Source organism: Halictus rubicundus, chromosome 11 (genome assembly GCF_050948215.1).
Source record: "Halictus rubicundus isolate RS-2024b chromosome 11, iyHalRubi1_principal, whole genome shotgun sequence".
Classification (NCBI taxonomy): domain Eukaryota; kingdom Metazoa; phylum Arthropoda; class Insecta; order Hymenoptera; family Halictidae; genus Halictus; species Halictus rubicundus.
Window position 1 is genome coordinate 14,608,700 of NC_135159.1, and position 24,369 is coordinate 14,633,068.

The window sequence follows — 24,369 nt, forward strand, 5'->3', positions numbered from 1 at the left end:
GAGAAAAGTCCTGATCGAGACGCCTAACTTCTTAAATAAAATTCCTTGATGGCTCCTGAAGGATTCGAACGATCCAACAGGTGGTTGCTGATAAACTCCCTGGACCATAAATTGCCAATAACAATTAAATTAATCAGGTAACACCACAAGACCACATATTCGATGAAACTATATCGTTAAAGCTGATCAAGTAAATCGACCACAATTATTGCAATAACTGATAAACAATTTAAAATAAAATTGTCAAGTAGAAATAAAAAATACACTAAATAAAATAATATGTAACACAGGCGAATAAGATGATCAAATATAAAATCACAGAAACAATCCAATATAAAATCAAATCAAACAATCTAAGTTAAAATACATAATTCTACGAATCACTGTTGAACAATGGACAAATTCAGTCACGTCTGGTACTAATTTATGTCACCCATGAATCGGTAAATAATTAATAGCCACAGATTAGATTAACATTCGAACCCGCGGGACTGTTAACACGCTCGGACGAATATTAGTATGAATAATCGATGAGTGGCATGCGGGTTAGATAAATCCTAGTGGCAGCATGATTAATAAATCATGGTATACAGAAACGAGCCTGGGGGGCGACCATCAGCATCGGTTCCAGCAGGACCACCTTCAAGTTAGATCAAAGAGCGGCGTTACGCGCGTACTAAGTGTTTCCTATTCACTGGCGACGTCAGTTTAATTAGACCAGGGCTCCACAATTAGTATACTCGCGCTTCGGCATCCAACGGACTTTGCAAACTCAATAAACTCGGTCCTTTGACCTGCTCGGCCACTTTTCAGCCCCGGAATTTCGAACTGCCTATTGTGCTACCCACGGGAACCAATCGCGTCGCTTTTAATTAACGAAATTTACTAGCTAACTACCCTGACGAGCCTGCACCTTGTACACAACATATAAATATTTTTACCGAACAACAAGTATCGGGGAAACACTGTTTAAACTGTCGATTTCAAAAGCGATATAAAAATAAATTTTCACTTACATATTCGTTAATTGCAATTTACTAAGCTTCCATTTTATCGTATTTTATTGATACAATTTATGCTGACAATTTATTGTTCCAATACATCTCTGCAAACAAACGTATTTTATTCAAGCAATTCCACTTTGTTATTATTCAGTCAAAATAATTTTTCAAACAATTATTATTATTGGAATACACGGTTCAATCATAAGAATTAAATTGTTGCAAAATCGGATTTTTCTCAATCCCATTTACATTATTCTAGTACATAGATAAAATTATTTAGCAGATGACAGAATTATGTTAAAATCAGCGGACATTTAGCATGAATAATGCTTCTAATGTTTGCAGGAAATTTTCGCCAAATAGGGGCGCGATGAATAATTATAATAAATGCGAGATTACACGTGTTGCGGGAACATCGAAACAAACAGGCAACGACTGCAAAGTGTGGGATTGAATTAGGTGCAATTACGAAAGCCAGAGCTTAGCAACCATGTGTTGCCTCGGCAGATATCTACCCTCTGTAGCTCTCTCCCGTTCCCACGATCCCTCCGCACCGAACTACTACTCTGATAATCCCCTGTTATAGTTTCCCGAGTCTGATCCCTGATCCATTTAGCCTGAGGACTGACCCTGATAAAACTTCTCTGTTTACAACCTCATCGCGCGCCATCGATGCCCTGCCTTCAACTGATGAGGAACGTCCACAGACGCGCAGTTTCTATTGTTTGGGCTTCTTATATGTACTTGTGCTAATCAATTCGGCTCGGCTTTTTATTGGATGAAATCTCTACTGCGATACCCTTGTATCCGATTGGTGTTTGCTTTTATTATTTATTTCATTGAGGGATCTAGAGAGCTCAGGATTTACGTGATAAAGTAAATCTCGATAATGTTAAGGAAAGAACTACCCCTTTTTACAAGGGATGTAAAGGCAGTTGAAATTTTGGCCCCTGAAGACACTCCTGAAAATAGGAGTGAGCTCTGAAGACACCCTCTAGTTTCTGAAGACGTGAAGCCAATCTCCATTTTGTGGAACGTAGGACCACCCCTATTTCTGTGAAACCCTGGGGCGGCCTCGAGCTAAAGGAACCTAGGACTGTGCCTAATTTTGTGACACCTAGGGTAACCAATAAGTTTCTGGAGCCTAAGGCCACCTCTAATTTGGTAAGACCTAGGACCGTCCTCAATTGTGTGGAATCTGGGGACACCCCTAATTTTATGGGATCCAGGGTCACTCCTAATTTTATGTAAGCCTAGAGTCACCCTTAATTTTGCGGGAGCCTAGAGTCACCCTTAATTTTGCGGGAGCCTAGGACCACCCCTAATTTAGTGGAGCCTAGAGTAATCCTCAATTTTGCGAAAACCTAGGACCACCCTTAATTCAGGGGAACCTAGAGTCGCCCTTAAGTTTGTACGATTCAACGTCACCTTTCCCTGAATGAACCTAAAGCCATCTTTAATTTTCCAGAGGCAAGGATATCACCCTCTGCATAATTTCTAATTTGACAGGATCTGGAATCACCCTAGAGACTTGGTAGTCATGTTTGGTGGACATGGTTGTCCACTTGTTGTCGAATGAATAAAGAATGAAATATATTCGAGGACACGCGAGACACAATTTGCAAGGTCCGACGGTTCCATAAGCGAAATAAATTTTTCTGTTTCAGCTGCTGAGTTCTATTGTGGTGGTAGGCGGAACGAATATGGCAGGCGTTCTGACCCACCACCCTCGGGAGCTCGCTCAAAGGCAAGCGTTCCTCGAAACGAGACAATGCGTCGAAGCGCGACTGACAACACAAAGGGAGAACCAGCAACAGGTACGCGTATACCTTGAACCATAAATCCTTGATAACTGGGGAAAGAACTACAAACTCCCAAATAATAAAACACTGCTATGATTTTCCTTCGTGCTTCACCGGGCCTCTTCCCAAGGACTCGTGCATATAAAAAATAATCAAACCGTCCAATTTCAGAAAAATACAAAAAAGAATAATATTCTTCAGAGCTGCAATAACAAATTGTACACCCTTGTGACTGCATGACTGCAGAATACCATGTAAAATATAAAATTCTTCAATTTTGAATGCCCATTTGAATAACAGTCCCGGGAATTTGAATTGTCTGAAGAATAATTTCAATTTTTGGCTAAAGAAATCTAATTTTAGCTGAACAATTGTAATTTCGATGTTTCAAGAAGACTAATTACAATTCTTGTCAGCAGAACTTTAATCTGAATTTCCCGGTGAAGAATTTTAATTTAGATATTGTTACTTATTGTTCCTGCTGGTAACTTTATGACTGACAGAACAATCCCGCAACGCATTCCGCGTCGTAGTGAAATTAAATAACAAAATACTGGCAGTTACGCGCTAGCGGAATAACAAGAGAGTTTGTAAACATTTCGAGCACGGTCTCGTTTTGTAGCATAACGGATTACTTCCGGTTGCAGAGCTTCCACCGATGGAAAATACATTTGACCGAATGTCTGCGTACATTCAGCACGCCCCGGAACGGTAGTTTGCACGAGAAATAAAATTCGAAGGAAAAGCGTCGCGTTATTCGGCAGTTTACGCGATGAAAATTGAATGTTTCGCAGCTCACTCTCTTACGGGAGCATCGAAAATGTTCAATTTAGTACGTGGACAAGCGGAAACACGTAACACGTTTAGCCGGAAAGTTATGATCGACGTAGACGAAACGACCTAACCGAATTTCCGTCATTATAGTTCCCGGGGAGAGGCTTTCACTTTACCCCGGCTTCTGGTTAATTAATTGGCCTCTGATAATTATTTATCGCATAACCTACCGACCACGTGGCCACCATTGCCATCTACACCGACAGATCACAGGCCATTTAATGCCTCAATTTATTTCAAGCAGTATAAACAAACCACCTCCTCCAAAATTTATTTTGTTGCACAAATAATAATTAGTCTAAGACCAGTACTGTTGCATAAAAGGGTCAATTCTTAATATTGCAAATGTCTACAAACTCCACTCAGTTTTTCAAGTGTTTCACACTGCAAATGAGATTGGAAAGAAAAATTTGAGTACCGCGTAGAATCGTGTGAGCTTGCAATAAAGTGACGTATGAATATTTTAGCGAGGAAAAAATTTTTCACTAGCTCTCAAAAACGAGTGAGTGAGAGAGTGGCGAGAAATTAATTAAGGCCTGTAGCGACACTTTGATCAATGGTAAATTAAGGGAGCAAGTAGCAGCGAATTATGGCATTTAGCGGTGAAGCTGGTGGAGGCCTTGGGGAACGACGAAATAATTTCGCCGGAATTTTTTGCGATTGCGAAAACATCAAAGGAGCGACGGACGCGAAGGCAACGCTGCCGCGGCGCAGTTCTCATTCAAGTTGAGCAAACTGGTCTGCTCGCAAACAGATTGAGAACTCTCCGCGAAAGTTCGCAAGCGTTTATTCAAACCGACGCGGAAATCCTTGACTCCCCGGCATTTATGGGAAAAAGATGGAAACTTGAAATGTCACCGGTTTGCGAAACGATAAAATATGAACCTTGGGAATTATTGTTAATCCCAACGATCAACAAATCCTAGGACAAATTGCGCAACTTGTACAACGAAATATGCAGAATACTTCTGCACGCAGGGAGAGAGGATTGTTGACAATTTTCATCTATCAATTTGGTGGAATGACTACAGTTGCGAAATTCAGCCGGGGAGTTTTAGGAGCCATAAAGCTGTTGTAGATCGCGTAAACTTTGCACATATGAAACTGCAGTATGCTCGCGTTAATGACTATGTTCTACAGAATTTGTGGGCAAACACCCCTAATGCGAGACAGTGTCACGACCACCGTAAAAAAATTAAATTCCACTGTGTGCATCTGGCTCAAAAATTGCTAAGCAACGAGAGCGTGTTCATAAATACTGGAATAATTTTCAAACGGCCGTGGGAACTTGGAGCAGTTCGAATCGCGAATTCGAAATTGAAATGAAAATTTCAAGCGTTCGGTAAACGACAATTCCAACTTCGGAGTCGAAATAAAAATTGCAAGTAGACCGACGGAGAATTCCAACTTTTAGATTGAAATGAAATTTTCAAGTAGTCGGATCGAAACGAGAACTCGAAGTTTAATGATCCGTCTGGATCAGACATAGCGCAAAGAGGGAGTGTGTCTGCGAAATAAATGCTAACATTTAGATTCAATTGACGCGGAATTCCCGTATAAGCGAAAGTTCGCAGAGTCGCGTTATTCTCGCGGAGAGTATGCGAAATAATTGTTAGGGTACCGCCACAGCGCCGGAAGCCTATTAAAGATAGCGTGTTATCATTGATCGCTTATAATTCCAACGTTCTAGCCCGTGACCAGGTCCATTGTGCGGTTTAATCGAGAATCCGTGACTCGACGCGATTGCGATCGGCCACTGTCCAGACCCTGCTTGTTCATCAACCCCGAAACTACCAGCTTAGCTCATGGTCCCGTCACCCCTGACAACGTCTTGCCAATGGGATTCATGAGTTGAAGATCATTATGCGTTTACCGTGCAGCGATGCTCGCGTGCGCAAGGACCAATCGTGTTACAATATTCTCAGAAAATTAAATGCTAAATACGTTAAAATATTTTTAACAGACGTGATAAAAATATATGGAGGTCATGACAGAATACTTTACTAGCTCTAGGTCCGACTATGGCACTGCTCGAACCACTAGCTCCTCCGTCTGACCATAGAGTCACCTATTTCACTAGCTCATACCACCGAATTATCCTGCCTGACAATACAGTTACTTGTACTACTAGATCGTGGTCTCATATTTACTTACATTTAATTGCGAATAGTGCATTCAATGGAGAATGGGTACGGAGAGCCAAAAAGAGAAATCTAGCAAATTTTGCATAGTCTGGTCGCATGGAAGTAGTTCCCAGGACGACATAAAAATATGATCAAAATTGCACGGAGTATGGACGACAAAAATGCACCGTAAATGCGATGCAGAGTACCAAAGGAAACAGAAAACTGACTGCGTGTCGGTTCCGCGAGGTTCTCGCGATCCCGCCGGCAATCTGGCAAAAATTCAGCCGCGAAAACGACTCCATCCCGGGGTCATCTTATTTGCATTAGAATGCATCTTGGCGCGCATTCAACAGCCGCATAGACACGGAACGTAATCTCGCGGAAGCGTGAGAGAGAGAGAGAGATAGAGTGAGGGTAAAGGAGAGAGTTCGGTACAAACCCGGACGACGCATACACAACCGTTCTCAGCGGAGGAGTTTATGGATGCACATGCACCAAGTGATGCGTGTGCATTGCGAGCCCCGAAGATAAGCCACGAAACTGCAAGCGAATGCGGCCCACGTTTTCCCTGACGCCGCGATATAATCGCGTGTGCATGCACTCGCACGAATGCACTTTCCCCCTACCTATGCACTCTATGCATCTCTTTCCCTCTGCTTTGGTAGACGGGATACCCGACGGCGGAATTTCCGTCGCCGCGGTTTTGATTAACAAGGTATCACTGTGTGCGCTGCACCGCTGAAAGCTGCGATATTGCCTCTCTTAATGATATGCCGGCCCTTTGCATGTATTTCATTCCCATTTAATTACGCAATTTGTTGCTGATTGACGATTTTGCACCGAGCTGTTAAAGACCGCTTCTGCTTGGCTAAATTCATGCTACTCGTGGCACCAGTTTAACATTTACTACGTTGCACCACTTCCTTCACCGCTCATTTCATTCCTTCGCGGTAATTAATGCTATACTGTTGCTATTTTTCCATGGTACAATAACTACCAGAGGATTTAACGTGGTGGTGCGATTGCTTCGCATACCTCTTCGAAGCAATTTTTACAAAAGGAAGAAAATACTAAAATGGATAATACAGTACCTGAAACAGAAAAAAGAATGGAATAATTATTGCCGAAAAAATTAAAAATCAAAAGAGTGAAAAGACCGTGGCACACTATGAATGAAACAGTAGGGAAGGAAGTAAATGGCTCGAACAAGCAGCATTCCATTAAAGTACCTTGACAATACAAACGCTTCATTAACAGTCTACACGTGCTACACACCTCGACCGAAGAATTACGTCGAGTTGCATTCCCCCGTACATTCATTCGTCAATGTGAATTCCAGCGAAGAACACTTACCTCCTCACACCCCATTAACATAACTCAATTTCACCCTACGAACATTACAACGCAATCAGATGATCGCACATTAATTCACACCCTCCTCTGTGTAAACACCTATTTACACTGGCTCGTAGATCCTGATCGATGGTCTGCCAACTTTCCGAGCGCATTTAGCTTGCAAAATGCCATTAACGAATACTCGAGACAGGCACTTGCTATAATTCCACAGACTTGGGAGTCTCTGTACTACTAAGATTGTTATCAGCTCACAAGGGCCTCCAGAAACAATAAGGAACCATACTCTCGAGCCCTTTATATCGAAACGGTAATAAAAATGTTAATCGATCTCATTTTCGGTGTTCTGTCTAGATATGCAAAAAAAATAAATTCCACAGGCTCCGTCTGTTCGGGTCGCAATTTCCTGACAGTGAAAAGATACTGTCCCCCAGCCGACGCCCAATTTAAATATAACTCGACGCCGGTAATTTCCCTCGATTTCCCTCAATTTCCCGAAGACAGACGCCCTCTGACTGTCTGCGTGCCTTATCCTCGGGTTTCGACCAAATTGAAAGTCACCCGACGGCTTCAGGGCGGGAGCAACAATTTCCTTGGCTGACGGGATTAATAATTCACCCCGAGATGATCACGTCTTTCCCGAGACAGGATCCTCTCGCAGGACGCGTCAACCCAGCTACCCCAGTCAAAGCTGTCTATAACGTATCGGGCTGACAAGCCCGATGATCTTCGAGCGATGATGAGAAGGCGCTCTTGATCTCCTAGGATGGCAACATACTCGCGAAGAGAATGAACACGAGAACAGCGCGCGCTCAAAGGGAACAAGGGAAATACGAGGCTCAGAAAATTGGAATGTTCGAGCATTTTCAGGGAACTTGGCTGAATTACGAGCTCCTTTGCCAAATGAAATTTCGTCTAATGGAATTTGCCGGAGAATTAAATCCCAGTGTCTACGCTGCCAGTCCTTGGCAAGCGTTCGAGTCCAACTGAGAACCGAGGAATAATCGAATCGGTCGTAATGCTCGCCTTTCTCGGGAAATCATTTTCCGGGGCGAAGGGAGGCGATCAAAAATATTTTTTGAGAAGCCGTGCACCTCTGCAGAAGACCGAGCTGCGACGCCGGCGACGTAAATGATGAAATACGATTCAACTCAATATTTTCACCGGAAGGTTACACGAACAATTCTTGAATTCTTCTTCGATTCGCAATTGCTTCGCTCGGGAAAGCCTGACAATGCTGAGAGAAATAAGTGATAATTAAATTAATTTCTAAATTGTTCGCTAGTACCACCGATCGCTGTCAAGACAATTGGAATTTGCAGAAAAAATCCGAGGTTAATCCGAGACCTGTGCACTAGCCGAGGTTGCAGCCCGTATATTCTCCGACAAATTAAATTGGTGTGAGAGATACGGTGACCAGTGGATTAAATAAAATTGAGAAGGATGGGCGGGAAGCGGAGGCATTTGTCCATTAATAAAATTCAAAGCCGCGAAGAAACGTGAGGCGGGAGAATTTCTCAATAAAGTGGAGGATCAAATGATCCGCAGAGGGAAGATGATACGAAATATCTCATAACTAAATTCCCGGGGGGGGGGGGCGCGTTTGACCGGAACAATAACGGTGGTCAGGATTCAAACCGCGAAATCCGGCTTGGCAAGTAGTGAATGTATTAAATATTCAATAGAGGCGTTCGGTTAGGTTGCGTGTACAGTGACAAGCGACGTTGAAGGGGGGGGGGAGCGGTTCCGCGAACCGGAAGACCCGGGGAATTACAATACACAAAGCTGTCCCTTTGCCACGCTAATTTGACGCGAGATGAATTGATCGACTGCGACAACAGTTGCACGCCTAGGCGACACACGTTAGTATCATTCGCGAGATTGGCTAATGCACCGCGCTCCGGGTACCGGGGACACGTGCCTGTCGCTTTGGGATCGATTCAAACACGGTATCGGTACGGCGGAATTAATGAGTGAGCTGGTGATCAGGGGGAAGGGACTGAATGCCAGATTAACGAGACTTAGAGTTCTGTTCGGGAACGAATATTCTACACAGAGCCTATGAAAGAGACGAACGATGCTGCATGTATTTTTGAACGCGTTAAGCGTCACGAATCGATCGCACAGATTCTCACAAAATCAGTGTAATTTAATTAATGAAACCGAAACTAGAAATTTGAAATGTATTATAGGGGATCCAGTCTTCACCCTTTTGAATTCTAAAGATCTGAATAAAATTCGGTTTATCTGGATATGTCGCAGTAAAAATGAATTTCTAAACCTAGTCAAAAATCACTGGCAGTCATGTGTGACTGACGTGGCAGTTAACGTGTTAACTACACTTCAAAGGAAGAAATTGCTTTGAAGAAGTAATTAAAAACTGAACGATAAAAATGGAAAGGCAAGTGGCACTCGAATGGCGACTGTAAGGCGCCAGTAAAAATTCCTGTATCGTTATTCAAAATATTTTTTACATTCTTAACACTTTGACTGCCAAACTAGAAACTTCAAAAAATCCATAAAATTAGAGTGTTATTTAATGAAATAAAAATTGAAGAGTAGTCCTCCAACTTTCTTGAATTTCACGGATTCTAATCGGTATAATGAATATATTAACGTAAAAATTCATTTTAAAACCTGGACAAATAATTCCGTCACCCACATATGGGTGACATGGCAGTCAACGTGTTGTTAGTATTTAATAAATTACTAAACATTGCAATACTGTACGAGCGAATTGCACCATTTCCGTATGTACAGCATGAAAAAATATATATAGAAGGGAAATATTCTAGGTCGGAAGAAATGTTTCGTTTCGGAGTTAACATGGCTTCGAGTGCAAAGGGTTGACCGTTTCAGACAGACCAAGTCACTCTGAACTGCGATAAAAACACCGAACATAAATTCACGGTAAAACATTAACAATCACTGCTGAGAATCATGCGAGGGTGATTCGCAAGTGGTCGTAAAATAAAAACGCAATTCCAAGCACGACATTGAGTACTTAGAAGTGGCATGATATCGAGAGCACAACATGATCGAGTAGAGCTTTCGCAAAATCCACAAGGGAATTCTTGACAGCGAAAGAACAATTGAACCCTGAAAATCGAATAACGCCGTCGCGATTAATTCAAACACGAGTGAGCCCTCGCACGGACTACTCGAAATCGCAATTGATTTGCTAATTACACAATGTAAATTAATCGAGCGGACTCGACGCCACACGGAGAGACAGACGCAGGAGCAACCGTAGGAACGTTCCGAATTGAGCTGTCAAAGGATACTCTTGAAGGCCTTTCGCGTTGAATTACGCTCCCGGAGTTCGAAATAGTGACGGGGATTGGAAATTCGAGAATTCCGGGCACGTTTGCCCGGAAACTTGCCGAATTGTACTGCGGGGGATCGTGGACAAAATTTTTCCCAACCGGCGCACAGTGGGGTATTTGGCCCGAAAAGCCGGAAAAAAGTCAATTTCAAAAATTTAACGTAAACTGTAATTTTTTTATTGCTCGAAGTTGTTGAATGTGTGTAGAACATTGTACTAAATTGTTTTTATTCATTTGTAAGTTTATGAATGTCTAAACTTAATCGAAAGTCGAGAGATTCTATGACTTGTATTGCCTTTCCAATCATGCTATAACATATCGTACATTTATTAGTGATTTTTACATGCTTTAAAAAAGCTGTGTAATTTTTTGCTTTATGGATATCTTTTAGGTAAGTATGGACTACACTCTCAGACTGTTTTCATTTTTTTATTATACTCATTTATAAAGTTATTAATATTTGAATATGATCAATAATTCAGAAATTATTTTTACAATTATAAGACTTCATTAACGATTTTATTATGGTTCTGAGTGAGTCCCGATGGTCTTTCTGGTCTCATTATATTCGGTAGAGATTTGCGATTCCAAGCTAATAAAGTTTGGTTCCAGATTTGTCCAGATTGACGTTTTATAGCTAATTTAGTATTAGCGTTTAGAAGTGTTTTACGTACGCAAATTAATGGTAATAATTTAAAAATATTCTTAAAATACATATCTACTTATTAAAACATTTCATGATCTACATATTTTGTATTACAATAATAATTTACATCATTTTAACATAATTTACGTGTAAAAATACTTTTTCTAGCTTTTCGGTGCACGTACTCCACAAGCGCCACGATTTTTCAAGGGTTTCCGATAATCTGACGAAAAAAAGGTTCCAACAAAAGATTAACAGTATTCAGATGTCTACAAATTTCAATACATAAAATTTCGGAAAAAATTTTTTTTTTATAAAAAGTGAGGATCAATTTAATTTTTTAACTGTTAAGATATATTTTCGATCTCATAATGTTATAGCTGATGTTAAGACGAATTCAACGACCACCTACATTGTGGCATTGAGCCTATATATAACGCTTAAATAATTTTTTCCGGTTTTTCGGGCCAAATACCCCACTGTGCGGCGTACCAAATCCGCGAGTCTACACTTTGCCCGGAAAATTGCAGAACAAAAGTTCCCAAAAGTTGAGAATTAATTGTTTGACCATCGATTCCGGGGGACCATTAAACAATAATTTACTTTAGCCTTACTTTAGAGCATCAGCAATTGAAATGTCTAGATCCCCGTCTCGAAAGGATATTTCTACAATTGATTTAATATCGATAACTAATTTCCACTGAAATGAATCATTTACTTTGCCCACTCTTACTGTATCTAATGAAATAATTAAAATTCCTCGGTTCAAAACCACTTCCTTCCGAATTATTAAATATTCATTGGAATTGTTCCGCAGTTTCCATGAAAATAAATAATTTGCATTATCTCACGGCAATTATTTCATTTAAAGTTCATTACTGTCGTATCAAATTCGTTACAATTTATTCAACATCGAATCATTGAAATTGTTTTCTCGGTTCCACAGAAAATAAATATATGGCTTTCTCCCTCGTTGTAATTAATTAATTTAAATTGCTTCGCGGAACCTATTTCGGTTGAACCGGGCGAATTTATATTTGCGGAATTTTTACAATGGTGTTGCCATGCGGAAGATATAGGGTAAATGATGTTCGAGATTAAAAAGCTTTTTGCTGAAACGTCCGAGCGTGTTTGCAATTTGAATATCCGCTGAATTGATAGAATAGAGGCCGGGGTAATGTCGAGAAACGCATTTTCCTCGACGGCGACGAAAATCATACGTCTGGAGCACACGCTACGAAATTCCCATGCTATATTGTACGGGGAAATTGCGTTCTCTGTTCCCCGTGGCGTGTACCAAAGAATTTTCTCGGATTTTTTTCAGGAACGGCTTCTATTGAGCGTGTTGCCGAGGCACGTAGCCATGGAGATGAAAGCCGACATCGCCGGCAAGCCGAAGGATACCATGTTTTACAAAATTTACATTCAAAGGCACGAGAACGTCAGGTGAGCATTGCCGAATAAAAAAGAAACACGGTGCTGATAGCGCACACACCCACCATTTCGAAAAAAAAGGTGTCAGAAGACAAAGCACTCGCACCAGAGACTCGGCTAAAGCGTACCGTGAACACTCCACTAATTTTTCACACGTTGCGCAAAATTGTTTGCTGCGCAAAGAGCAGATGGAAGAATAATACATCACGCGATAGAAAGTTTCAACAGAATTCCTGGTCTGTACTAAATAGTTTATAAATGATGTGCAAAATAGAAATTCTACAAAGCAGTTCCAAGCATTCTTACATTAAATAAAAAATATCCAATAATGTGACAAATAGTTTACAATTGCTTAGTGAAATAAAAATTATTGTATTTACGAAGATAGCAATGGTAACAATTCATTATTGTAGAGGGTCGAATGAAAATGATTGAAATTGAAATTTGAAAGTTTCATAGGGGTGGAGAAAAAATTGATGGATTTGATGAAATCGATTGTTAATTGAGCGGGAGATGTTTTGCGGGAGAAATTATGCAAGATGAGGATCGAGTGGCGACGAACGGTGATTAGAGGGAGGCCAGAATAATTACGAGAAACAGCAAGGATCCTCTGCAGGAGACATATGGGACTGCATAATGCATCCGACGCGATGAACGCGTCCATCATCCGTTGAAGTTACACCCGTTCTGCCACTCGCGCCTCGTTAAGTCACACCCGACACCCGCTAACGAATTCCAATTAACACCGTGTCACTTAATTAAAACCCGCCGGACTCGGAAGATTCCAGCGTAGAATCTGTTTTACAGCATCCTGTTCGCGGACATCTGCGGATTCACATCTCTGTCCGATCAATGCACCGCCGAGGAGGTCGTCAGATTGTTGAACAAACTGTTCGTGTGGTGAGTTATACTATTCTACAGCAAACGAACTATCGCGGACTGAATTCGAGTCTCAAATTCGAGCGGACTTCATTACCGCTGCCTGGCGTAGCAAGCTTGGCCATTCTCCCCGGAAATTAATTGGTTGGCAATTCATTAAATTGGCGCCTTTGAAAACTGAGTCGCTGCCTTTCTTAATACATACGTATTGTTGTGACGAAATTCTGAAGAAACGTTTCAATCGGGTATAAAATATGACTAAACTTTACTTGTGGAAACCAGAAATTTTTAACTTTTTTTTTATGTAAAACTGTAGATTTTGGCGAGAAAATGCCGAAAGTCCAAGTTTTAAACCCAGGAGGTTAAATTTGGCCTAAGAATAGTGGAAATAAAATGTGTTTAGCCAAAAAATTCAGGAAAATGTGCAACAGTGCAGCAAAGAGAATTTTATATAATGATTGTGATTTTGATGATGCAGGTTCGACACGCTGGCGGCAGAGCACCACTGCCTACGAATCAAATTGTTAGGGGACTGCTACTACTGCGTTTCAGGACTTCCGGAGCCGAGACCTGATCACGCTCGGTGTTGTGTGGAAATGGGTTTGGACATGATTAGCGCAATCACGTGAGTTTCTGTCGAGCTGACTTAACGTTATACCCTCAGCTTTCACGACTTTCCGTGACCCTTATGCCCCTATGCTTATCGACAACCTGTATTCGGGTCAATCTCGAAGAACTGGAACTAATGAACTCTGCCAGGTCTTTGATACCGCCAAAAAGACAACCGGAAAACCTACACCATTAAAAACATCCGCTCGAAAAAATATGTTCTCAGAAAAATGTTGTTCTCTACTTAAACCACCTCAAAAAATAAATCCACCTCCAGTCCTCCATCAATTTATCATTATTTCTCTCTTGAAATATGACGTAATATCTGTTACAAAAATCACTCAATTAATATTCTGACATTATACAGTCATGTAATGATAATTCTGTTAATTTGAAAAGTTCTGGCAACGTTAAACGCATTTATGCAGTTCGAATGTTCAGTTTTATGCACGACACCGTTACAGAAACAACTACCAACAAAAGTTCACAATTTTAATTGCTCATAAATTCGACCCTATATATATATAATATATACGTAATCATTTTACACATTCGCTGAACATACCTAACTGCACGTATATTTTCCAACGAGAATGAATCTCCAATTTCTATAGTAAAAATGTTGAACAAACGATCCAAGAATTTTTAGATTGAAGCAGGTATCACCTAATTTATCATTCATGCCAATAAGAGATCGCACAGCTCTCTAGGGATATTCTCAGCTGCTGCTTTGACAGTGCTTTTACTCTCCAAGGAAATCATCCAAGCGACTCGTTTTTTAGCGTTGCAGGTCGCAACGAGAAAAGAACAATTGTCTCGAGAGTCCACGGTTTGCTTTGACTCGTTTACTTTGTTTCCGGCTCTTAAGATGGTTGCCTCGATACCACTATACTCTAGGCATTCCCCTCTCTCGGTCAGATCTATTAGCAGCGAGTGCGGAAACCAACCAAAAAAGAGAGTCGACAATGATCGCTAACGATGATGCTGGGGCTGTTTCTTTGTTTCGCCTTTCACGTCCGTTTGCAATAATCGCCCTGGGTAGAACAACATAAATCACCTGTTATCGCAGGAATTACACCCCGATTCTTTGCAAGCCATACTTCGTTAAAAAATTCCAATAATGTTCGTCATTAGAACGACGAAAGATAAAAATTCTTGGAGATAAGGCAAAAATCTTCAGTGCACCGTTGTGGAGTTGATTATAAAAATTGTTAGAGGTTGCAAATGAAGACCTACGATCTGGACTATTATTGTGTAATTGTTTACGCTCTTTCTGAAACAAGAAAAAAGTATAGCATTAATTTCTGACGATTGGAAGAAATATAAAATTATTTCGATTTGATAGGAACGCAATTTCGAAAATTATCAAAAAAATTGTGAAAGATCAAATGATTATTTGAAATGAGTATTTGATTGTTCTAAGGTAATTTGCAAAATTTTCGCAGGCTGTACCGAGAGGTGGGAGCAGTGAACGTGAACATGAGGGTCGGAATTCATACTGGCAGGGTTCATTGTGGAGTGTTAGGCTTGCGAAAATGGCAATTCGACGTCTGGAGCAACGACGTCACTCTCGCAAACTACATGGAAAGCGGCGGAGTACCTGGGTGAGTAATTCGATATTTGCTCATCATGAACGATATTCTGCGTCGGCTAACAGGTAACATGATTTTTCTTCGCCTTCGTTAATCATCTGACAAACCTTGGAAACACGGTGGCACGTTAATCACGCATAAATGTAGAATTACCGTGTCGCTTGTGGGGAAACAAAAGGATGTTACAAAATGGCACTTACGGTGCAACACCGTGAATGCATACATATTCTAGCACAGGCTCGAGGAAGGTAATATTCCCATTTGAATTTCGAATGGATCCCGGAGTCTGAGAATTTTGCTTTCCTTTGCTTTCCCAAGAGAAGCCAGTAAGCTGAGAAAATTCGATGGAAACGACACAGAGTAGAAACAATTCCACTACTGTTTCATATTTTCTATTATAGTTATTTTCTGTTAGCTTGTACTCTTTTGCATTGACAAAACTGTGTGAGAACAAAGTTTAGATGATTAAATACAATCTCAGATTAAATGAGTATTTTAAAAGTAGAAAATACACTCGGGATTATATACAACAACAGATATTAAAAATGAGGAATAAAGGATAAAATAGTTCTGAGATAGACGAAACATAAAACAGCGTAATCCAAGTCCACAATTTCATCAGTGAAAAATAAATTCGCAGTTCGAGATGGGATAATGAACAGAACAGTTTAATCTTCTAATTAATCGTTTAAGGAGCGGTTAAAGTCTAATTAACGAACACTCCTGGTCCCCAATTAATTGTTCCAGGCGCGTGCACATCACGAAAGAGACACTCGACTGTCTCGGCGGTTATTACGAGGTGGAGGAGGGTCACGGCGGCGAGAGGAACGCTTACCTCAAAGAGAACAATATCAAAACGTACCTAATCGTCCCGGGGGACTCGTTTAAGGGCAACATACCCTCCACAGGGCTGCGGAAGGGCTTGCCCGCGAACGGGAACGTGTCCAAGGAGATGAGAATGATGGGACACGGATCGCAGCACGGCAAACAGACGAAGTAAGGAAGAGAAAAAAGAAAACCTTTTGCACTCGAAGGAGATCGATTGTATCGCGATCGCGTTTCATTAAAAAATTTGAAAAAAATCCCCGATGGGTAGGGAACTAAAAGTAATACGTGATTGAGAGATCAGAAAAAAAATTAGTAAAAATCCAGGGTGAAAGCAATTAAAAATATTTCCCGAGATGATTGGAAACCGGAGTCGTTGAAAAATGATGCTAAAAAACTCCCAATTAATTCACCAACTTTTTAAATTTCTTTCAGTAATTAGTGGGGAGGTACATTCTTATTAGCAACTAAAAAGGCTCTTGTAGAATAACATTGTGAAGAAAATTGTTAGTCCATCGTAGGTTCAATGTACAATTTTTTTAATATTCTGTATTAATCCTGTATTTTTATTATTGGCGTCTGAGGAGTGTGTGTTGTAAAGTAACGATGCAATATAAATTGTTGCAGCAGCGTGAAAAAAATTAGTTGAGGCTGTAAGAAATGCTTGAAATAATTCTGCGATTTTGGTGGGGTGGTTTCGGATGATTGATGAGATTTTCAGTATCATTTTCGACCTGTTTCCGATATCGATTCTCGATTACTCGACAGGCTAGGCTTCGGAGAGACTAACGAGCCGAAGAAGGACCCTGAAGACGAGGTGAACGAGTACCTGATGAGGGCGATAGACGCCAGGAGCATAGATCGACTAAGGGCGGAATACTGCACCCCATTTATTCTAACGTTTCGACGGCCTGACGTTGAGGAAAAGGTACCCTAAATCATCCCCCAATCATCCCCCAGCGAAAAAAACCAAGAATTCCAACGGTGCCTCGTTAAAAAGTTCCCCTGTTAGTCTCACTTTCACGATGGAGCGAGAACTTTCCGATAAATGTTCATGCATAATAATTGCTCACTCCGTCTTGCATCTGTATCGAACTTTCATCTCAGTTCTTTAATTCTTAACACATGAAATGATTTCGTAAATTATTGTCAAATTGACGGATATTAATCGAACATAGTTTGCTGAATGTTGACAACAAATTGAGCCATAGTTATTTTGTAGAATAGATTCCAGTAGTTGCAACAGATAAGTCGCAGTGCTATTTTCATAATTTGTGTTCCAGTACTCTCGCGAACGGGACAGAATGCTATCAGCCTACTTTGTCTGCTCTGGTTTTGTCTACCTGGTGGTTGTGATCGCCATAGCAATTACTCTGAACGGGTAATATACTAAATAAAACCAAATTCTATATGTTAGATATATTTAACTTTTATACGGAATAAATCCCACTCACAATAAAAATTCTTTTATAAATAAAGCCATAAAAATTGAGAAATTCGTGCTGACAAATTTGATAATTTTTGAAATAATTTATGCTAATGGATAGTGTCTCTGATCATTTTTCCTTTTCAGGAGCATATATCTCCACACGTGTATAGGAGTGAGTACTACGCTGATCGCGCTGATCAATGGGATCCTATTGGCGGAGAAAAATGAGGTAAGTCATCGCGTTAGTTCATTCTCAATCCAGATAACAGGAGGGACTGATAAGGACAAGTTGTACACCGATACAACCTCTTTTGAACAATTTCCAAGTAGACTGGATCGATGGCCAACACTCTTTGGAATCTTGCCATTTCCTCTTAACCTTGAATACGTGGCTAGATTCCAGGTCAGTGGTGAAGTCATCGATTCGGCTATTATACAATGAGCAGTACGAGTCTGCTCCATTGTGTAACAGGAATCGCGGATCATTGATCCCAGAACTTGATCTAACCATTCCGACAAATCCTTTGGATGAAATTCTACCACAAAATTTATTTAATAAACCTCAAATCGATTCCTAATTAATTGCCTTCCAATAAGAATGATAACTACAATTAATTACGACTTCAAATCGTCGTAAAATTATAGAATAAACAAATTTTCTCTTAAATCGATTCAAACTATTCTTTTTGTGAATTGTTCAGAATTTATATTTGTAATTATTCTTGAATCAGAGGAATAAATTGTAGGTGGTCAATAATTATTTTTCTATTTTTCAAAAAATATTTTCCAGAGAGTACCAAAAAGCCTGAGAAATGTAGCAGTGCATATTTTTGAAAACAGAGGGGTTTCACAGGCCCTGGCCACCTGTGTCGTGTCCCTAACATTCTTTACTTCCTTAAGCCCATTGGTAAGTGAAACAGAAACATTCCTACGCAGTTCAACAAATTTTTAAATTAATCGTTACACGCCCACAATCTCTCAAACTAATTTCTCAGAACTGGCACTGTCTGAAGTCAATTTCTTAGGATCAACAAATTCTCACATTAATTCCTGAGGATCTAAAAATTCCAAAATTAATTTCCGAGTGTCAGGCAGACATTACAAAAAAACCAGCAAGTCCACAATTTTTTAAATTACTTTTTGACTCGTCCACAATAGATCACACCTCGGTGGAAATACAAACTTGATCGATCTATCCCTCTATCTGCGTGTTCTCTTTTATCTAGCTGACATTGGAGGGAGTACGAGTGTGTAGCAATGGCACTTCCTATATGGAATGGCCAGAGAATTCCAGCGTGACGTTCAGGAGCATCGAAAACACCAATGATGTATGCTACTATACTGTCTTTGCTGACGTAAGTGGGCTGAAAAACTCTATACCCAAATTTTCCAATTTTCTGACCATTCCCTAACAAATCACCTCGAGACAAAAACTACCCTAAATCGTAAAAATACCCACCAAAGCATGAAATTGATCTTCCCGAAGGAAGATCACCGGGTAACCCGGGAAATCCCGAAAATTGAGAGCTCCTCGAGCATCGAGAAATAGGATTAAGCATTTCCCGTGGAACATCAAAGGGGGGCCGAAGGGGAAACGACGTACAAAGGGTAAACGAATTTTCCAGCTTTTCCCGGTGCTGGTGATGCTGGTGATGATAACCTGCGCGGTCTACCAAATCCTCACGTCTGTGTTCAAAGTGGCGATACTGAGCCTAGTGGTCGTCTGCTATCTGGGTATCAGTGTATACGAGGCTCTGCACGAGCAAGACGTCGAACTGACTGGGAGATGGCTCGCAGGCGTTCTAGTGGTTTTCTTTATGGCCTGTCTGGTTGCTCACTCGCAGCACACCGAGGCTACGTACAGGTGAAATATACGCGAGCTTTGACTAGTATGTCTAGGGACCGCTATTCAATTTGCGAGAGCGATAAACCCCTGCAAAATTTACACTGCAATTTTGACACTGTGAAATACTACACAAAATACAGCTATTCGCGCAGACAATTCCTGCGAATAATTAAAGGAGACATTAATTCTGTAATTTTCTCGTTGGGAAACATTCGAAATAAAAATAGATAGACTCTGCTTAAAAATTAGTTCACAGCTGAACTTGAAACTAAATCAAATTAAACATAAAATCATTCCGATGATTTTACTATCTTGTATTTCTCTTGATTTATTCTATGCACCAGCAAAGATGCATCTACAATTTCTTTTACATTTATGACATTTTTTCAAGAATGCTGTGTACCATTAATCCACGTATAATTTAACGTAGTAGTTCAAAGAGTGAAACTATTGCGGGGGTACGTTTTAAATTAGGAATAATTTTACTGAGTGAATTTTTTGAGTAACGGACGGATACGAAGAAGATTTTTCTGATTGAGCGCAGACTGGATTTTCTGTGGAAGCTGCAGGCCACAGAGGAGAAAGAAGAAATGGAGCACCTCAAGGCCTACAACCAGAAGCTCTTGGCAAACATACTTCCTGAGCACGTGGCCGCTCACTTCATGTCCACTGTCAATTCAGACGTGAGTGCCAAAAAACTTTCGACCACTCCAAACAGAGCAATTGAATCCGAGGTTGTGCCGGTGCCTTCTGTTTGAGTTAATTCAATCCCGCAAGCCGGAATAACTCTTAACTTCTCTGGAAAGCTCGCGAAAATTTCCAATGCGATTTTAGAACGTCAACTTCATTTATGGTTCTCTATAAGAATAAGAAAAATTGTTAACAAAGCAGAATAAAATATAACAAAAATCGCAATACTTTTAGCGTCATGCTCAGTTTCCGAAAAATACAATTAAATATTCTTCACGATTAAAATGATAAAAGAATTAATGGCAGACCGGAGGCGTAATGGAAAAATTGTTTAAGCGAAGAATACACGTTTGGGATCGAAAATTCTGTTGCAGGAGCTGTACCACGAGCAGTGTGACTTCGTCTGCATAATGTTCGCCTCGATACCTAACTTCTGCGAGTTTTACGTGGAGCTCGAGGCGAACAACGAGGGCGTCGAGTGTCTCCGGCTTTTGAACGAGATCATTGCTGATTTCGACGAGCTTCTGGCCGAGGAACAGTACAAGTACATCGAGAAGATCAAGAGCACCGGTGCCACCTACATGGCAGCGTCCGGTGAGCGAAATTTCCTCTTTCAACTACATTTCTGAGCCACCCTTTCACGATTTTTCTCTTACGCTATTTCTCTCTTCATCCTAATTTTTTTTTTACCTGAAGACCCTTCACCTCGGGCACATGGTCGAAAAAATGTGACGAAAAATTTCTGGGAACTGTACAGATGGTACATTAGTGTTTGTTTCTCGGAAATTCATAGTTTCGGAGCAGTGTTCGCGACGGTGGCAATAGATATCTGGCAAGAGCAGAGAACCGGACGCTTAAAGTGTATTTATGGCGACCAGGAATTTTCACACGAGCGTTCCTCTTTTTCCACAGGTCTGACGAGGAGCACCTGCGACATGAAAGATTACAAACACGTGACCGCGATGGCAGACTACGCGCTCAGGATACGCGAACAGCTGGCCTACGTTAATAAAGAGAGCTTCAACAACTTCCGGTTGCGCGTGGGCATCAATATTGGACCGGTAACGTCAATCACACCCGTTCTGACCGGCTGTAGCCTAAGCGAAACCTGAATGAACTCGTCTTTGCCTACACAGACCCTCCGCAAAATTAAACATCATTAGCCATTTCTAAAATATTTCAAAACTATTCCACTAATAAATTCTCTACTTAAGATAAGTTGTTTTAAATTGATTTAGAAGTAAAATTAGGGTGCAGAACACGTCATTGGTGGGTCGTTCGGAGTTTAGGATTTAGAGCGCCATTAGAAACACCCATAATGACCCCCCCTACTAGTTATGGGGCGACCAGGTGGGACAGGTAACAAATGACGCTTGTCGAAAAGAAGCCTACGGTAGAGTAGGTCAGAAACGCGCTCCAATCAATAGGGGCCTAAGCACCCAATAACTTTGAGACCCAATCAGGTAACAGGTAAACGGTACGCCCTCGACTGCTGTCCAGCCACCAAGTGTGTTTGCTCGATTACTATGTCCCGTTTAGCCGGTGATTCATTGGCTAAGCCGGGGACGCGGAGTCCACGCCCATTTTGTGTACCAATGAGATCCCGTTCTCGTATACGTTTAATTAAATCCTTTTGCAAACATTAAGAATGTAGAAACAATTTCCCGCTGACACTGCTATGAGTACCGGAAGTGATTTTTGAAAGTTGCGTGGTGTCTAGGGAAAAATTGAACCTCCGATTGTTTGACGCAGGTGGTAGCAGGTGTGATAGGCGCCAGAAAGCCGCAGTACGACATTTGGGGTAACGCAGTGAACGTGGCCTCGAGAATGGAGTCTACAGGCATCCTCGACGGGATTCAGGTCACCCAGGAGGTCCGAGACATCCTAATCGCGAAAGGATATCCGCTGACCTGTCGTGGCACCATCCAGGTCAAAGGCAAGGGTAGCATGGTCACACACTTCCTCGACGGTCCACGACAAACTGGGAAACCGAGCGACAACGTTGACCTCAAGGTGAACAACAATAGCAACATTGAAGCTGTGACAGCATCCAACAGCGTGGACGTCTGAGAAATTTTCTGGGGAACGTTTGGAGTCCTAGCTGTTGCCATGAGTGGCAGAAATTATCAAATTGCCCGAGAGGCGCCGAGAAGAAATGTTGAGAAGGGATGTTTTAATAATCGTGAAAGTATAGGGTGTTTTTGAAAATGCAGAATGGAAGTTTTGAGTATGACTGGTCATATTTTTGAGAGCAAATATTGAGGAACCTGGGGGGAGGGAACGATCTATCTGTTTTTCGAAGTATAAAATCAAATGGATGTTAGATTTAAAAATAATACTGCTACCGAGCGAGTAATATTTTCTCAAGGATTTCTTTTAGCTAACGATTACGAGCCTAAGAGAACTATATTTATTATACAGCAAGAATGTTCTATGTTCGACGGGGTCACACACACACACACATAAAACTAGACGATTCGACTCCCATACAGATTTTAATATTAACAATTACAAGTAGTTAATGACTTGAAAAGAAACTTGTCAAATTTACGAATCAATGTTCCTCGTTAATATCGAATCTAAAGTCTATATAAATGTGTTAAGTTGTTGCACATGAAGCTGTGAACCTCATCGAGGTGCAAACACACTGCTGAATAAATGATTAATGCACGATCGATAAGAATGTCAAACACTAACAACTTCCAATATCATTTTAAAAATGTAGAATTTTTACGAAATTCTCGACTGTTGTCTTTCATTGAGTTTAACCATTTCAACCACACCAAGAATAATGATACCTTCATGTGGGACAATTTAATTGAATTCGAAACCCGAGCAGAGACTATTTCCTGATCATTTCCGGATGTATGAATCTGAAAAGGAGTTCTCGGATAGTTGTGAAATATCTGGAAACGTTGATAAGAAAGCTGAATCGGCGAAACGAGAAATATTGGAACGCGCGGGAGAAGGGGCGATACATTTCTCGCATCTCGAAACGAATTCCTGGAATACAATCACAGAGTGGCGTCCCCGCGAATGATTCAGTCGATCTCGAACCGTGCGATGCCATAAACGCGAGTAAGTCTAACCCGGTAGAAAAATCATTTCCTGAATTAAGATGAAACTCTGCGCGAAAAAACGAAACTCTACTTGTACTTAAAAACGACTCCTGTGGCATTTGCAGACCGTGAAACTTGATGTATTTGCAGAATTCAAAATTTATAAAAATATGAAAAATATAACTTTCCATAGAAACAGAATACCAATTGAAACTTGTGACAATGAATGTTGATTTTTTAAATGAGATTCGGTTCCGACAGTTTATCTATAAAGATGTGAAAATAAAAATAACTATAGAGTTTCAAATTTGTTTGAATAAATGTATATTAAAATATAGTGATGTCAGATTACAGTGACAATTAAGTTTTATAATTTTCATTTTAAAGTATTTGAGTACTATGAATGCAGGCAGTTTCACAGTCTTATCAGATGTTCACCCTATTACCCCTGACTTTGTATTATTAAGAATCATTGACATGCTAGTTGACAATTTTTCGTAATGATTAGAGAGATTAATGAACAACAATTCAATTCCTAATTTATATATCTTGCGTCAGATGCTTATGTTAGTAGTACAGCCATGATGATATTCGTGTATTTCAGGAAATATTGAGGAATCATAGTGTCGTTCTCTCAGCGAGAACTTAGTTTAATCATTTTCCTCAATTTCATCCTTACTCTGACTATCATCAAAGTTATGGATGTAATGAATAAAATGTAATAGAGGGATCAATCCCATTCTCTAGACGAGAATCCACAGGTATCATTTCCCTCTATTGGCCCTAACTGACTCTAAATTCATAATGACACTCAAATATTACACTGATTTAGAAAATACACATGCTCATCTCTCTGTTCATTAGAATGTCAGCGTGTCATATACTATTTCTAGTCAATAACGAGAATCACTAGCG

General features: G+C 40.6%; 1 protein-coding gene across 1 annotated transcript in view; it reads left to right on the top strand.

Annotated features, from left to right (window-relative positions):
* The window catches only part of LOC143359198 (adenylate cyclase type 6), a 63,748-nt gene extending 40,141 nt beyond the window's left edge, over positions 1 to 23,607 (top strand). Inside the window, exons 7-22 of the mRNA XM_076796958.1 lie at positions 2,672 to 2,821; positions 12,416 to 12,537; positions 13,333 to 13,425; positions 13,883 to 14,029; positions 15,459 to 15,617; positions 16,353 to 16,601; positions 17,199 to 17,358; positions 17,714 to 17,811; positions 18,004 to 18,088; positions 18,650 to 18,766; positions 19,086 to 19,214; positions 19,485 to 19,723; positions 20,250 to 20,388; positions 20,770 to 20,989; positions 21,308 to 21,456; positions 22,148 to 23,607. Coding sequence (XP_076653073.1) covers positions 2,672 to 2,821; positions 12,416 to 12,537; positions 13,333 to 13,425; positions 13,883 to 14,029; positions 15,459 to 15,617; positions 16,353 to 16,601; positions 17,199 to 17,358; positions 17,714 to 17,811; positions 18,004 to 18,088; positions 18,650 to 18,766; positions 19,086 to 19,214; positions 19,485 to 19,723; positions 20,250 to 20,388; positions 20,770 to 20,989; positions 21,308 to 21,456; positions 22,148 to 22,465 — 2,574 coding nt within the window. The 3' untranslated portion in view covers positions 22,466 to 23,607. The remainder of the gene's footprint in view (positions 1 to 2,671; positions 2,822 to 12,415; positions 12,538 to 13,332; positions 13,426 to 13,882; positions 14,030 to 15,458; positions 15,618 to 16,352; positions 16,602 to 17,198; positions 17,359 to 17,713; positions 17,812 to 18,003; positions 18,089 to 18,649; positions 18,767 to 19,085; positions 19,215 to 19,484; positions 19,724 to 20,249; positions 20,389 to 20,769; positions 20,990 to 21,307; positions 21,457 to 22,147) is intronic.
* The last annotated feature ends 762 nt before the right edge of the window (positions 23,608 to 24,369 follow it).